This window comes from Trachypithecus francoisi, unplaced genomic scaffold (assembly GCF_009764315.1).
Source record: "Trachypithecus francoisi isolate TF-2019V2 unplaced genomic scaffold, Tfra_2.0 Lachesis_group18, whole genome shotgun sequence".
In the NCBI taxonomy this organism is placed as follows: Eukaryota; Metazoa; Chordata; class Mammalia; order Primates; family Cercopithecidae; genus Trachypithecus; species Trachypithecus francoisi.
The window spans coordinates 12,667,455-12,685,565 of NW_022681463.1; the positions used below are offsets into that span (position 1 = coordinate 12,667,455).

The following is an 18,111-nucleotide window of genomic DNA, read 5'->3' on the forward strand; positions in this document are numbered from 1 at the left end:
TGGAAATTCAAGAAATAAGAGTGCATCTCCCCCTGCAAAGGAGCGCAGCCCATCGCCAGCAATGGATCAAAGCTGGTCAGAGAATGACTTTGACGAGATGAGAGAAGGCGGCTTCGGTCCATCAAACTTCTCAGAGCTAAAGGAGGAATTACGTACTCAGCGCAAAGAAACTAAAAATCTTGAAAAAAAGAGTGGAAGAATTGATAGCTAGAATAATTAATGCAGAGAAGGTCATAAATGAAATGACAGAGATGAAAACCATGACACGAGAAATATGTGACAAATCCACAAGCTTCAGTAACCGACTCGATCAACTGGAAGAAAGAGTATCAGCGATTGAGGATCAAATGAATGAAATGAAGCGAGAAGAGAAACCAAAAGAAAAAAGAAGAAAAAGAAATGAACAAAGCCTGCAGAAGTATGGGATTATGTAAAAAGACCAAATCTACGTCTGATTGGGGTGCCTGAAAGTGAGGGGGAAAATGGAACCAACTTGGAAAACACTCTTCAGGATATCATACAGGAGAACTTCCCCAATCTAGTAGGGCAGGCCAACATTCAAATTCAGGAAATACAGAGAACACCACAAAGATACTCCTCCAGAAGAGCAACTCCAAGACACATAATTGCCAGATTCACCAAAGTTGAAATGAAGGAAAAAATCTTAAGGGCAGCCAGAGAGAAAGGTCGGGTTACCCACAAAGGGAAGCCCATCAGGCTAACAGCAGACCTCTCGGCAGAAACTCTACAAGCCAGAAGAGAGTGGGGGCCAATATTCAACGTTCTTAAAGAAAGAATTTTAAACCCAGAATTTCATATGCAGCCAAACTAAGTTTCATCAGTGAAGGAGAAATAAAATCCTTTACAGACAAGCAAATGCTTAGAGATTTTGTCACCACCAGGCCTGCCTTACAAGAGACCCTGAAGGAAGCCCTAAACATGGAAAGGAACAACCGGTACCAGCCATTGCAAAAACATGCCAAAATGTAAAGAACATCGAGGCTAGGAAGAAACTGCATCAACTAACAAGGAAAATAACCAGTTAATATCATAATGGCAGGATCAAGTTCACACATAACAATATTAACCTTAAATGTTAATGGACTAAATGCTCCAATTAAAAGACACAGACTGGCAAACTGGATAAAGAGTCAAGACCCATCAGTCTGCTGTATTCAGGAGACCCATCTCACATGCAGAGACATACATAGGCTCAAAATAAAGGGATGGAGGAAGATCTACCAAGCAAATGGAGAACAAAAAAAAGCAGGGATTGCAATCCTGGTCTCTGACAAAATAGACTTTAAACCATCAAAGATCAAAAGAGACAAAGAAGGCCATTACATAATGGTAAAGGGATCAATTCAACAGGAAGAGCTAACTATCCTAAATATATATGCACCCAATACAGGAGCACCCAATTCATAAAGCAAGTCCTTAGAGACTTACAAAGAGACTTAGACTCCCATACAATAATAATGGGAGACTTCAACACTCCACTGTCAACATTAGACAGATCAACGAGACAGAAAGTTAACAAGGATATCCAGGAATTGAACTCATCTCTGCACCAAGTAGACCTAATAGACATCTATAGAACTCTCCACCCCAAATCAACAGAATATACATTCTTCTCAGCACCACATCGCACTTATTCCAAAATTGATCACATAATTGGAAGTAAACCACTCCTCAGCAAATGTAAAAGAACGGAATTATAACAAACTGTCTCTCAGACCACTGTGCAATCAAACTAGAACTCAGGACTAAGAAACTCAATCAAAACCGCTCAATTACATGGAAACTGAACAACCCGCTCCTGAATGACTACTGGGTACATAATGAAATGAAGGCAGAAATAAAGATGTTCTTTGAAACCAATGAGAACAAAGATACAACATACCAGAATCTCTGGGACACATTTAAAGCAGTGTGTAGAGGGAAATTTATAGCACTAAATGCCCACAAGAGAAAGCTGGAAAGATCTAAAATTGACACTCTAACATCACAATTAAAAGAACTGGAGAAGCAAGAGCAAACACATTCAAATGCTAGCAGAAGGCAAGAAATAACTAAGATCAGAGCAGAACTGAAGGAGATAGAAACACAAAAAACCCTCCAAAAAATCAATGAATCCAGGAGTTGGTTTTTTGAAAAGATCAACAAAATTGACAGACCTCTAGCAAGACTAATAAAGAAGAAAAGAGAGAAGAATCAAAGAGATGCAATAAAAAATGATAAAGGGGATATCACCACCGACCCCACAGGAATACAAACTACCATCAGAGAATACTATAAACACCTCTACGCAAATCAACTAGAAAATCTAGAAGAAATGGATAATTTCCTGGACACTTACACTCTCCCAAGACTAAACCAGGAAGAAGTTGAATCCCTGAATAGACCAATAGCAGGCTCTGAAATTGAGGCAATAATTAATAGCCTACCAACCAAAAAAAAATCCAGGACCAGATGGATTCACAGCTGAATTCTACCAGAGGTACAAGGAGGAGCTGGTACCATTCCTTCTGAAACTATTCCAATCAATTGAAAAAGAGGGAATCCTCCTAACTCATTTTATGAGGCCAACATCATCCTGATACCAAAGCCTGGCAGAGACACAACAAAAAAAGAAAATTTTAGACCAATATCCCTGATGAACATCGATGCAAAAATCCTCAATAAAATACTGGCAAACCGGATTCAGCAGCACATCAAAAAGCTTATCCACCATCATCAAGTGGGCTTCATCCCTGGGATGCAAGGCTGGTTCAACATTCGCAAATCAATAAACATAATCCAGCATATAAACAGAACCAAAGACAAGAACCACATGATTATCTCAATAGATGCAGAAAAGGCTTTTGACAAAATTCAACAGCCCTGCATGCTAAAAACGCTCAATAAATTCGGTATTGATGGAACGTACCTCAAAATAATAAGAGCTATTTATGACAAACCCACAGCCAATATCATACTGAATGGGCAAAAACTGGAAAAATTCCCTTTGAAAACTGGCACAAGACAGGGATGCCCTCTCTCACCACTCCTATTCAACATAGTGCTGGAAGTTCTGGCTAGGGCAATCAGGCAAGAGAAAGAAATCAAGGGTATCCAGTTAGGAAAAGAAGAAGTCAAATTGTCCCTGTTTGCAGATGACATGATTGTATTTAGAAAACCCCATTGTCTCAGCCCAAAATCTCCTTAAGCTGATAAGCAACTTCAGCAAAGTCTCAGGATACAAAATTAATGTGCAAAAATCACAAGCATTCTTATACACCAGTAACAGACAAACAGAGAGCCAAATCATGAATGAACTTCCATTCACAATTGCTTCAAAGAGAATCAAATACCTAGGAATCCAACTTACAAGGGATGTAAAGGACCTCTTCAAGGAGAACTACAAACCACTGCTCAGTGAAATCAAAGAGGACACAAACAAATGGAAGAACATACCATGCTCATGGATAGGAAGAATCAATATCGTGAAAATGGCCATACTGCCCAAGGTGATTTATAGATTCAATGCCATCCCCATCAAGCTACCAATGAGTTTCTTCACAGAATTGGAAAAAACAGCTTTAAAGTTCATATGGAACCAAAAAAGAGCCCGCATTGCCAAGACAATCCTAAGTCATAAGAACAAAGCTGGAGGCATCACGCTACCTGACTTCAAACTATACTACAAGGCTACAGTAACCAAAACAGCATGGTACTGGTACCACAACAGAGATATAGACCAATGGAACAGAACAGAGCCCTCAGAAATAATACCACACATCTACAGCCATCTGATCTTTGACAACCTGAGAGAAACAAGAAATGGGGAAAGGATTCCCTATTTAATAAATGGTGCTGGGAAAATTGGCTAGCCAGAAGTAGAAAGCTGAAACTGGATCCTTTCCTTACTCCTTATACGAAGATTAATTCAAGATGGATTAGAGACTTAAATGTTAGACCTAATACCATAAAAACCCTAGAAGAAAACCTAGGTAGTACCATTCAGGACATAGGCATGGGCAAGGACTTCATGTCTAAAACACCAAAAGCAACGGCAGCAAAAGCCAAAATTGACAAATGGGATCTAATTAAACTAAAGAGCTTCTGCACAGCAAAAGAAACTACCATCAGAGTCAACAGGCAACCTACAGAATGGGAGAAAATTTTTGCAATCTACTCATCTGACAAAGGGCTAATATCCAGAATCTACGAAGAACTCAAACAAATTTACAAGAAAAAAACAACCCCATCAAAAAGTGGGCAAAGGATATGAACAGACATTTCTCAAAAGAAGACATCCATACAGCCAACAGACACATGAAAAAATGCTCCTCATCACTGGCCATCAGAGAGATGCAAATCAAAACCACAATGAGATACCATCTCACACCAGTCAGAATGGCAATCATTCAAAAGTCAGGAAACAACAGGTGCTGGAGAGGATGTGGAGAAATAGGAACACTTTTACACTGTTGGTGGGATTGTAAACTAGTTCAACCATTATGGAAAACAGTATGGCGATTCCTCAAGGATCTAGAACTAGATGTACCATATGACCCAGCCATTCCACTACTCGGTATATACCCAAAGGATTATAAATCATGCTGCTATAAAGACACGTGCACAAGTATGTTTATTGCGGCACTATTCACAATAGCAAAGACTTGGAATCAACCCAAATGTCCATCTGTGACAGACTGGATTAAGAAAATGTGGCACATATACACCATGGAATATTATGCAGCCATAAAAAAGGATGAGTTTGCGTCCTTTGTAGGGACATGGATGCAGCTGGAAACCATCATTCTTAGCAAACTATCACAAGAACAGAAAACCAAACACCGCATGTTCTCACTCATAGGTGGGAACTGAACAATGAGATCACTTGGACTTGGGAAGAGGAACATCACACATCGGGGCCTATCATGGGGAGGGGGGAGGAGGGAGGGATGGCATTGGGAGTTATACCTGATATAAATGATGAATTGATGGGTGACGAGTTGATGGGTGCAGCACACCAACATGGCACAAGTATACATATGTAACAAACCTGCACGTTATGCACATGTACCCTAGAACTTAAAGTATAATTAAAAAAAAAAAGTATATATATATATATATATATAAAAGAATTTAGCGATATTTCTCCTATTCGTTTTTGAAAGAAGAGAAACAGGGCTCTGTTCCGCCTGGCTTTCGGGCAGCCAGACTTAATGGTTATCTCCCTTGGTCCCTGAACATTGCTGTTATCCTGTTCTTTTTTCAAGGTGCCCAGATTTCATATTGTTTTTTTCAAGGTGCTCAGATTTCATACTGTTTAAACACACAAGCTTTATGAAAAACATGTGCAGTTAACGCAATCGTCACAGGGTCCTGAGGTGACATACATCCTCAATTTATGAAGATGACAGGATTAAGAGACTGAAGACAGACATAGGAAATCATAAGAGTATTGACTGGGGAAGTGATAAATGTCTATGAAATCTTCACAATTTATGTTCAGAGACTGCAGTAAAGACAAGCGTAAGAAATTGTAAAAGTATTAATTTGGGGAACTAATAAAAGTCCACGAAATCTTCACAATTTATGTTCTTCTGTCATGGCTTCAGCCGGTCCCTCCGTTTGGGGTCTCTGACTTCCCGCAACAGTAATTATAATGATGGATAGACTGTCAGACCTAAATTGCCTGGGAAGAGAAGTGAGGATGCAGTGAATCTGACAGTGAAAAAACACCAGAGGAGTCTGTGGGTTGCACATCTCAGAAGAACTGTGAGGGAGACCTAACCAAGGAAGAGTCACAAAGGACAGCACAGGAATGCTCAGAGTTGAGACTTTAAGCATGGTGCAGTGAACGGCATTAACATCATCACAGATGTGACCACAGGAATGGGGGCATGAGGCCTACAAGACATACAGTTACCATCTAACCACTCACTGCAACTGTTCTTTCTTCCACTGTGACATTCAATCCGCTTATGAAAAACATCTAATGCTCTTCACTGGCTAAGGTTCTATGGCTAACAACTGTCAAGGAACACTCACCCAGAATTTGGCCAGTGAGTTGCTTCTCCGTAACTGTAGTTGACAAGATCACACTTATGATTTATAACTTCTATCATCTGTTAAAAAGATTAAAGAGTCTAGTTTAGGCAACAATTTATAGAAACAGATTAGCCAGTAAAATAAGGACATATATATAATCCTATACTTTCTTAGCCAATCATATTCTAATTTATAAGTTACCTCCAGGCATATCACCATATACCTGGACATATAAGTACATAAACACAAAAAGGTAGGAGGAGACACATAATAAAGTAGTCAATGAAAAAAAAAAAAAACTAGCATTGCTAGAAAAGAGTGGGGTTAGAGGGGGAGAGTGGTAGAGGGAATGGAATGGTCCTTCCTAGGTTAAAAAAATCACTAAAACTAGGGCCGGGCGCAGTGGCTCACGCCTGTAATCCCAGCACTTTGGGAGGCCAGGGCGGGTGGATCACGAAGGCAGGAGATCGAGACCATCCTGGCTAACACGGTGAAACCCCGTCTCTACTAAAAATACAAAAAAAAAAAAAAAATTAGCCGGGCGTGGTGGCGGGCGCCTGTAGTCCCAGCTACTCAGGAGGCTGCTGAGGCAGGAAAATGAAGTGAACCCAGAAGGTGGAGCTTGCAGTGAGCCGAGATCGCGCCACTGCACTCCAATCCAGCCTGGGTGACAGAGCGAGACTCCGTCTTAAAAAAAAAAAAATCACTAAAATTAAATATACTTTCCTACGTTAAAATGACGTACAGAATATTAGCTGAGGTTTTAAATTCCTCTTAGGCTGGAGAAAGCTGGCTAAGAAGTCTTTCTTTTTAAGTATCTCAAAATTGCTTGTTAGGAGATTTGCTAGAAACGACGAGTATGAAGTAAGTAATTTTTTCACAAAGGTTAGGCAAATAACTTACTGTAATAATATTTAATAAAAATAATTTAAAAATAAATTAGTAAATATTTTTGCTTTGTTAAACAAAGTCCTGTATAGTATATATATTTCAACGTATTCTTGGTAAACCAGGAGCACTTACAAACATAAAAATATCCAAGATCATTAATCATTAATCTTCTGAATCAACAACTCACAAACACTCACAGCTCTTATGAGGCCTGTGCCTGTTTCCATTGTGCTTAGTCTTGTATCACCAATCTTGATGGAAAGAATCTGAGCACCAGGAGCTACCCCATTCCGTTCAGGTTCTTCTGGAAAGTGTCCAGCAGCTATACTAGCTACATGTGTCCCATGAGCTCCTAGAGACACAAAAGGCGAGGAAATGACAAAACATTCTCATGGACTGAAAGGTCATTCAATTCAATTTGTATATTAATTAATCATGATAAAAAGAATACACATTACTCTGCTACCCTGTTCATGGAGAGCAAAAACTCAAGTCACAAAGGAAAAGTATGTGCAACATATATAGCTGACAAAGAGCTTATATCTGGAATATATAAAAATCTTTCAAAATCACAATAAAAAAAGGGGGAATCCCCCCTTCAAACATTTGAAAAAGCATTTTATAAAAGAAGATATCCAAAGGGCAAATAGACACACGAAAAGATGTTTAATTTCACTCGTCATCTGGAAAAAGGAAATTAGGCCACAAAAAGATGCTTCTACGTACCTTCTAGAATTGCCAAAATATTAAAGGCTGACAAAAGCAAGTGTGGATGGAAGTACATACCACAAACTGCTGGCTGAAGTGAAAGCTGAACACTGCCAGAGCCTATGAGCCAGCCATAACTACCTCCAGCTACACACAATACAAAAATGTGTGCACACGTAACTAAGACACCCGCAAAAATGTTCATGGCAGCACTGTTTACAAAATTCAAAAACTTAAAAACAACCACAATATCCATTAATAGTACATGGTTACATGTATATCAATTCATAGAACTGACAATTATACAGCAATAAATATAAACTACTACTATGTACTATGAGATAAAGCTCACAAAAATAAGGCTGAACTAAAGAAGTCACACAGAAATCGATATATATTGAAATTGCATATAAATGAAAAAAAGGCTGAACCATCTGAAACTGGCACTATTTTATCATTTCCGATCATAAAAGGAGCAACATCATATGGTCCAAACTAATGTGGCAATGGAGATCAGGACAGTAGTTAACTGTAGGAGGTGGGAGGGTAGGTTACTGATTAGGAAGGGGCACGATGGGAGTTTCATTATGTTTTATTTCTTGACCTGAGTTATGGTTACAAAGAAGTGTCCACTTTGTGGTAATTCGAAGAGTTGTACAACTTGTGATTTGTAACTGTTTTTATACATGTTATATATAAAGTAATACTAAAACAAAAAACTAGCCTTTTAGTGAAAAGGTTTCTTAAAAGACATGAATATAGAGAAATATTCCACTACTCTCAGAATAGCAGTAATACAAGCTCAATGATAAATAACAACTGGCACTGGGCCTTAACGTTTGGGGACTATAGTGTGTTAGAGCTCTGGGGGAAGTAGGCAGGCATCTCTATGTGGCTTTGAATGGGGTCTGCAGCAATGCTGAGTCTCCTCTGCTCTAGCCAGATGCTGTCATGCAAGAAAACATTCACCAACGTTGCGGATTCTGGCTTTCATATTTTTTTCCCCAAACAAAATTGGGAAAGCACAATTTTAATGTGACTTTTTTCCTCCAAAACACCTTAGGCCAGTTAGAATGACCACTATTAAGACTGACCACAGCCAAGTGTTGCTGAGGATATGGAGCACCTGGAATTCTCACACACCGCGGTGGAAGTGAAAAGGGTACAGTCCCCTTAGATAACAGCTTGATGTTTCTTAAAAAGTTAAATGGCCGGGCATGATGGCTCACACCTGTAATCTCAGCACTTTGGGAGTGCAAGGAGGGCGGATCACAAGGTCAGGAGTTTGAGACCAGCCTGGCCAAAATGGTGAAACCCCGCCTCTACTAAAAATACAAAAACTAGCCAGATGTGGTGGTACACGCCTGTAATCCCAGCTACCCAGAAGGCTGAGGCAGCACTATCACTTGAACCTGGGAGGCAAAGGTTGCAGTGAGCCAAGATCCCAAGATCGTGCCACCTACACTCCAGCCTGGGTGACAGAGTGAGACTGTCTCAAAAAAAGAAAAAAAAAAAAAAGAAAAGAAAAGAAAAAAAAAAGGTAAGTACATATTTACCATATCCAACTGGTTCTCTCCGCTATCAGCCCCAAAATAAATAAAAATATATGTCAACAGATACCAAAACAATCTAAACGTCCATCAATGAGAAGCTGGATAAACAAACTGTGGTGTAGCTATATAAAGAACTATTACTTAGAAATAAAGAGCCAACTTTATAATCATAACATGAATGAATCTCAAAATCATTACGCTGAGTGAAGGAAAGAAAACCATATTTTTTATTCCACTTACATAAAATTCTGGAAAGTGTGAAATAATCTGGAGTGACAGAAAACAAATCAGTGGTTCCCTGGGATGTGGGTGGAGAGAGGCTGGATAATAAAGCGAGCAAACTTTTGGGGGTAAGGAGTATGTTCATCACCTTGATTGTGGTGGTTTCCTGGATATATTTATATATTTACATAAAAGTTGATCAAAGTATATGTATGTATGTATGTGACATTTTTGTACTTAAGCTATACCTCAATGAACTGGGAGGTGGCGGGGGGGGGCATTAAAGAGTTAAAGTCATCCCACTTCATTCTCCTTTCTCCCCCCACCCAAGGAGGGAGAACTTCCCCCAGAAGTAGCCATCATCCTACTTTGTGCATAATCTTTCCATCTATATATTTAACATTTTCACCATATAAACATACATATCCATAAACACTGCACAGTACTATTAGGCATGTTTTAGAGTTTTACATGTTTTATCATCAATATAAATTTATGTATTAGGGGTTCATACACACAGCATTTTGATTGCTATATAATACATTCAGCCCTCTGGATCCACAGGTTCCACACCAACTAGATGCAATTTAACCAACCACAGATCAAAAATATAAATATTTTAAAAAATAGTATAACAACTATTTATATAGCACTTACATACTATAAGGTATTAGAAGTCATGTAGAGATGACTGAAAGCATATGGGAGAGCATGTGTGTAGGTTATACACAAACACTACATCATTTTATACCAGGTACTTGAGCATCCGAGGGACATTCTAGAACCAATCCCCCCAGATACCAAAGGATGACTGTATGATAGTAAGAATAACACACAGTTGTTGAAAAAATCTGTTTTTTTGTTAATAGGTATTCAGTTTCCAACTTTTTGGAAATCACACAACGCCATAGTGAGGATTCTTTTATCTGATTCTCTGTACTCATGGGTGAATTTCTCAAGAGTTAAGATTTCGAGGCAACATTGCTATTCATAAGATAAATTCTACTGATGGATTTTTTTTGAGATGGAGTTCTGCTCTTGTTGCCCAGGCTGGAGTGCAATGGCATGATCTTGGCTCACTGCAACCTTCGCCTCCCAGGTTCAAACGATTCTCCTGCCTCAGCCTACCAAGTAGCTGGGATTATAGGCATGCGCCACCACGCCCAGCTGATTCTGTATTTTTAGTAGAGACGGGGTTTCTCCATATTGGTCAGGCTGGTCTCAAACTCCCAGCCTCAGGTGATCCGCCCACCTCGGCCTCCCAAGGGATTACAGGCGTGAGTCACCGCACCCGGCCTATTGATGGATTTTCTGATGATGGACCACGCTTATATTCTTGGACTGGATCCTACATGGTTATGACCTTAAAAAACAACATCTTGCAGGTGAATTAAATCACATTTATGATTCTGGACCTAGTCCTTTAGCTGGGATCTCTAGCTTAAAATTCTCTAGAAGGTTGCTGTGGGCTATTGCAATGTACCACTTATCACCTCATAAATCTATATCTCATTGGTCAATCTGAAATGGGATACCTCCGCTGGTCACAATGGAGAGCAGGTTTCCATCATCGTATATATTAACGGAGTAATTCAACATCTCAGCTGTGCCAAAAGAGCCATATTCTTGGGCTTCTTTGTAGTTTCTCAATACGGTAGATTTACTCAAGTCCCCATCTTCATTAGAATCAATGCAGGCTCTGTTAATTAAAAAGAAATGGAGACAGTAAAATTTATTTTCTTATCTTTTTAAAAATCATGTAATACAGTCTTCTCTGCTATTTTACTACATTACTACTTCTACCATAACAAATATAATGACTACCTGGTTTAGGCTGTTTCATAGAGTGGGCAGTAAGGATGAGGTAAGATAGCTTACAGGAACCAGTTCTTACATCATGCACAAAGTGCTTTAAAAATACTGTCCTTCACAAAACTTTAGGTTGAAAACCACCTGAACTCTTAAGAATTAGAGCTAAAACTTGGCTTAGAGTTTTAGAGCAGTTTAGGATAGTTCAGACACATGGCCTAGGTCTAAGTTCCAGCTGCTTATTTTAGTAACGGCTTCAAGAATCTAACAGCTTACACAAGCTCTTTGAAACTAGGTGAATTTTACTGAGCTTCAGTCCTATACTTATAACAGACTTACATTTATTTCTCACAAAAGCACTTTCTACATTATTTTATGGTTGTCTTCCTTCATGTTTTTTCCATTTTACTAGCTTTTTAGTTTTTAAATTATATTCCAAACACTTTAGAAGATAGCCTGATTAAAACAAAATACACTTAACATTCAAAAAGTCATAAATGAAACGAACATCATTAAAAGTTCAATATTATGTTTTTAGCTGTAAGTATGTTTTAGCTGCAAGAACTGTGTTTTAACAAGCTTTGCAAGTCAGTCAAAATTGCCAAGTAAATTAATGGAAGCCTATTGGCAGAGCACAGAGAGAAGATTTATCGTAAATACTGAAGCATATTTCATTAACAAATTACAACACTTTGGAAAAAAGGATTCTTAAAAATTTGTTTTTATGCATGCCCTAATATGACCAATGTCATTTCAAATAATACAGAATATACCAACGTATAGGAAACTAAACACGTATGGGGAAAATGAAGCAAACAGCAAACAAGTCACATACTAAAACAGAATCAGGCTTGAGACTGGTTGGTAAAATGCATGTCGCCAAATCTTCCATATGCTAAAGAAAGTAGCACTTGTCTCCAAAATGTATGCAATCGGCCAGCATCCATCTGGAAGTCATCTATGAAGTCCTCCCTCTGCCCTTGCCCTAGCCCATCTAACTGCACAGTCCCAGCTCCACAATGTGTCTGCCTGTTTCCACTGTCTCTTCCTTACCTCTGTTGCCTGACGAGCTGATGGCCTGCTCTGCCTCTACGTTTGACTCCTGCTTAAAACCTTCCATGTCTTCCAACGGCTTTTAACATTGAAACTCCAGAGCAAGGCCCGTAATAATCATCTGGTCACCTCCCTTACCTCTTGCTCCCATCATATCCTTTGTGGCCACAACAAACTTCTCACAGTTCCTCCAACATCCTCCGGATCCTCCCCCCACCCTTTCTACCTCTCTGCTTAGTTTACTGTGATGATCCTTCAAGTCTCAATTTAAGATGTCATTAATACTTTTGGGAAATCTTTCTCAATGCTTCCTAGACTGGTTCAGACGTTCCCAACACTTGCTCCCATGGAGTCTAGAGTCCATGGAGTAGCTTCTATAGTGTCAACCTGATACAAAGAAGGTATTCAATAAATATCTGCCACATGATTAAAGAATTAATGAAATCATCATCTTTAACAACATTCTCACAGCAAATACAGTGACACATTCCATAGGTCAGTTTCCTATAAACACCATCACTGGAGTGACTCAACAATACAACCAACACATCAAAACATAAATTACTACTGACCTCCCTAAATAACTCCACAGGAGAAGTATGAATGTGGTGCAAGGTCATAACTTTCTGAAGGTCTAGTTAACTGAATTCAAGTAGTAGTTAGAATACAGAGAAAGGATATGAAAATGAGGCTCATACACAGAGCAGGGTACATGTAAGTGGGGAGGATGATGAGAAAAGACTTTTGTTTTACGTATTTCTCGACATTTTCACACATCTCTCAATTTTCTATGGAAAGAATCTAGAGCTTTCATCAAGAATCTAAAAGGAAACATGACATAAGCAAGGTCAAAATCCACCGTAAAGAAATCAACTAATAGCTTCTCCTTTATGTAATCCTCTGTAAACACTGCTTCTCTCAACCAGTTTTTGTTCCATTTGGAGTGACAGTGAGTCTGAGGCTCTGCATCCTGACAGATGCTCAGAGTAGAGTCATCTGAGGCCACCCGTTAAGTGCAGAGATATGCACTTAATAATTAGCAGAAATGTGGAAGGGACAGCACCCGCTGGACATTCGTCATCAAACAAAACAAAACAAAAAACCCAAAGTACTTAAAGAATAGGTCACTTTACCTCCCTTCAGAAATGGTTGGCATTTTTGAAATGTGAAATGAGAACATCTGCAGACAGGACTGGATTAACCTTATGTACCCTGGGATCTTCAAGGTTCTCTTCAAAAAATTTTGATCTAACCTGGAAATCAAAGCCCTACAGGATATACTGTATTATGCAAAGAAGTTACATTTTATCTAGTACCACCTGAAAGTATAATTATGCTATATTTATTTATTATAATAAAATGTTCTAAAATGTTATTCTAAGATTTCAGATTTTATTTCATTTAATGTTAGATTAAATTTCATTTCTAACTCAAAAATTCTAAACAAAACCCTTAGAATAGTTATCAACAAACTACTACAAGTGAGTCACTTTATCAAGTACCGTGAAGACCAAGGAAACCTTGTAGAAACACACACCGGCACCCTGAACATCCTGACTCCGGATTCCTTTTCCTAGGACAAAGCAATCTGCAGAGTTTTCAGAACCTAGAGCAAACACTTTAAATGAAAACACCTACTGCCTCACTACTCAATCCCTGATAATATTTTAGTATTTCTCTAAGTCCTTTTGTCATATATACCTTCCTAAATATACTGTTTTGTATTTAGCATTTTCCTTGAATTTAACCTTGCCTCCTTTCCCACACTAAAACGCACCTAAGGCTTATCACTGAGTGTGACTGTATCATGTTACCCCAGATGGTGGATGTATCAAGGTTTATTATTCTTTATAAAGCTTCTAAAAAATAATTTTTCAAAACGTGTATGCATGTGCATACATCAAAACAACATATGTGAATACACATAAAAGTGCATTAATATTTAGTATCATCTAGATTGAAAGATGTGCAGTTATTTTATTAACACCATCATCCCCAAATTGAGCAGAAATTTCTCATTCACCTGAACATTGTATACACCCTTGATTAAAGATGAGATAGTACCTGCACACGTGGGAGGAGAAGGGTGCATTGTGAAGGTGAACAATTGTAAGAGCAGTGAGGAAGCTCTCATGGCATGATCTGTATCTGCCCCACCCTGTGATGCAATTCTTTGCATATAAGCAGGGACGCAGACTACAAGTAATTCATGACTACAAGTTTAAGAAATAGTCCCTGTTTTTTATTTTGCAGCAATCATAAAGCACACATATGGCTAAATACGTGTATTAACATGTCTTCCTGTTTTCATGCAGATAGTAACTCAAGAAGGCAGACTAACCAACTCCAAGAAGCACATATGCAGTGTATAAGGCACTAAAAAAGAAACTGAAAAACGTACATGATAGGTAACTTGGTATAAATCACATTATTATTATTATCATTTTTAGTAATAGAAACAGCAGCAGCAATAATAGCATACACTGATTGCTTACTATATCTAGAAACATCAAATTAGAAACATCAAATTTAGTTTTCTCAAAGCCCTGTAAGTACCACTATCTCAAGTAACAAATGAGGAAACATTTACAAATACACAGATGGTCAACATATTAATAAATTATTAATGAAACAGGTTTATTTAAATCAGATAAAATTCAGGTTTAGTGTCAAAAATCATAACTAGAAGTTCAAGGGGCTTGTCCAAAATGACCCAGATTTGGCCCTCAAATGATTCTGCTGAGTGATACTGTCACGAATAAACCAAAATTCTGTGCAGCTCTGAGCATTTAATGTTTTTCAGAGTAGATAAGAAAACATTTGTAAATGAAGATCTATAAAATACATGGCGTTTACCTCCAGACTTCGCCATCATGCCATACCAAGCAGTCATATACAGGGCCAGGATCGCTGTATTTCTTCTCGAAAGAATTCAGCAATTCCACTTGACTTTGAAGCTCCTCCTTGATGAGTTTATTTGCCTAGTCAATTGGAAAACTGATTAACATTAGTACATTCTGTCCTTCTGAAAGTTGTATTAACATACAACAAAAGATACAATGTTAATCAATAGTAAATTTATTTTACCCTGAAAAAAATGTAGGAAAATTTTGTTCTATCTATGCAACTTGTCGTTCAATTCAATGAAGCAGATATCCATTCATACAGTAAAGATCTAAACAACAGTTACTTAATCTCATTTACTCACTCAGTAGGCCTGCTTTGGGAAATACATTGTGCTACAGGTTGGTGATTCCCTTTAGCCAAGATATGCTTGTTACATATTTCTCATCTAACTCATTTCCAAAAGCAACTCTAAAACTGCTACAAAATAGGTTATCTATTGACTTTCAGATTTTTATATCAGGATCTTTTCTATCTCAAATTTATTTCTTAAGAATCCAAATAAATAATAAAACCCATGAATCATCTTATCTCTTTTAGAAACTGCTATGTTAAATAGAAACACTTAATGGGGGTAAGTGAAACCTTATTTTAGCTCTGCGGTCATTAATAACACCAAGTACTTTACATTCGATTATGTACAAACTAGACAACAACTGGCACTAGCATGTGTTACCTCTCCAAAACATTTCTCCAACCTGGAGTATTTATAAAAAATAAGTTAGGTACTCAAATAATTAGGGAAATGACTGGTTTAAACAGACATAAGCTGGGAGATAGAAAGGCACATAAATACTGATATTGAGACGAATATTATCTCTAGACTCACTATGTTACTATATTAAGATCCAGCAGGGGTTGACAAATCATGGTGCATGGGCCAAATCTAGCCTGTGACAAAGTTGTGTAAATGAAGCTTTACTGGAACATGGCCTTCCTGGTTCAGTTACATATTGCCTATGTTTTCATGATACAAGGGGAGTGTTGCGTAGTCATAAGAGAGTACTAAAAATATTTACTACTTGGCAATTTATTGAAAAAGGTAGCAGTCTTTGATCAAGAGCACCTAATATTGCTTAAAATCAATCTGCCTTCTATAAATAGTGTGGTGTGAGTATTAACCTAGAGGGAAGAAATACGGATTCAATTCAGAAACTTAGCTGTGCAATCCTGAGCAAGTTATTCGTCCTTACGATAATCTGAGGCTGTCACATCAGAAACTAGTAGGATAGCAAATTATCTTGGCCAATGATTACTAAATTCCACGCAAATCACAATCATGTAAAGCCTACCACAAATATCGATGCTATTTCTCATCCCACTTAGTAAATCAGAATTATCAGGGGATAAAGCCCAGAAATCTTAATTACTTTTAAAATAATTCAGGTGATTTAGAAATAATCAGTTTATCAGTATCAGTTCCATAAATCAGTATATGGGAACCAAGGACTATACCCTCTCATGTTTTGAAACAAGGACCATGAGGTCTAACATATTAACTGAAAAATGAAGTATTTTGAAATCCCTTTTTAGAAAAGTGACAATAATATATATAATTAGAGAATACATAGGCCAGGCACGGTGGCTCACGCCTGTAATCCTAGCACTTTGGGAGGGCAAGGTGGGCAGATCATGAGGTCGGGAGTTCAAGACCAGCCTGGCCAACATGGTGAAACCTCGTCTCTACTAAAAATGCAAAAAAAAAAAAAATTAGTTGGGTGTGGTAGCACATGTCTGTAATCCCAGCTACTCAGGAGGCTGAGGCAGGAGAATAGCTCGAACCCGGAAGGCGGAGGTTGCAATGAGCCGAGATCACACCACTGCACTCCAGCCTGGGACAGAGCGAGACTCCATCTCAAAAAAAAAACAAAAAACATACTATATGGTTCCATTTTACACAAATCAAAATAGGCAAAATCATCTGCAGTGTTAGAAGTCAAGGTGGTGATTGTCTTTGGGAAAAGAAAGGGAGCAGTGACGAGGAAGGGGCACAGGAGAAATTCCCAGGTGCAACTTTCATGGGAGAATTCATAACTAAACACAATTTTTGTACTTTTACCCTATATGTATCATATGTTAAGTTTTAAAAATTCATACATATGTACATTGACTTGAGGATAAAGGAAAAATTAGTAAAATTAACTAACTTAAAAGAAAATTTGTGAAAAAAGAAAACTTGTGAAAAACAGTCTATTAGTTCTCTAAAAACTCTATGGGAATATGGTTCTAGGGTAATGTTTAAATGAAATCGACTAGCACCAACTTGAGAAGAGCCGTTGTTGGCAACATCAAATTCTTCCTGTTTTCTACAGGCTTCTGCAAGGGCCACTCTGTGAACAGGGTCCCAGATCTTTTCCTTCCGTTCTTTCTGCAAAGAGAGAAAAATTGCCTTATAATTAGGCTGACAAATGCTCAGGTAAACCTAGACAGGCATTTTTATGTGAACTTTGTTGTTACAGCTGTGGTGCTACACAATTCTCACAGAGAGGTTTTAAAAAATCATTTCTGGCTGGGCGTGGTGGCTCACGCCTGTAACCCCAACAATTTGGAAGGCTGAGGTGGGTGGATCACCTGAGGTCAGGAGTTCGAGACCAGCCTGGCCAACTTGGTGAAACCTCGTCTTTACAAAAATTAGCTGGGTGGGGTGGCAGGTGCCTGTAATCCCAGGTACTTGAGAGGCTAAGGCACGAGAACAGCTTGAACTCAGGAGGCAAAGGCTGCAGTCAGCTGAGATTGAGCCACCACACTCCAGCCTGGGCAACAGAGTGAGACTCTGTCTCAAAAAGAAAAAAAAAAAATCATTTCTAATGAAGAGGATAAAGCCACGGATCACTTATTAAAAACTGGTTAGTCAATTCATTGTACCTACGGTTTAAGAGAAGTTTACCAAGACACATCCAGATGTATTGTTATGTGTCATATTCCCCAA

At 38.4% G+C, this 18,111-nt stretch overlaps 1 protein-coding gene across 9 annotated transcripts in view; it reads right to left on the reverse strand.

Annotated features, from left to right (window-relative positions):
• TPP2 (tripeptidyl peptidase 2) overlaps positions 1-18,111 on the reverse strand; it is a 91,061-nt gene that overhangs the window by 53,534 nt on the left and 19,416 nt on the right. For 8 of the 9 annotated variants that reach the window (XR_004428979.1, XR_004428978.1, XM_033177326.1 and 5 more), the window contains exons 4-8: positions 17,446-17,550; positions 15,135-15,259; positions 10,952-11,115; positions 7,131-7,285; positions 6,043-6,119 (exon numbers count right to left, since the gene is read on the reverse strand). Coding sequence is in view for 7 of the 9 variants with exons in the window: in XM_033177326.1 (XP_033033217.1) it covers positions 6,043-6,119; positions 7,131-7,285; positions 10,952-11,115; positions 15,135-15,259; positions 17,446-17,550 (626 nt within the window). In the remaining 2 variants the exon portion in view is untranslated. Of the gene's footprint in view, positions 1-6,042; positions 6,120-7,130; positions 7,286-10,951; positions 11,116-12,278; positions 12,771-15,134; positions 15,260-17,445; positions 17,551-18,111 lie in introns of those variants that run through there. The other variant, XM_033177329.1, reaches the window with a different exon arrangement.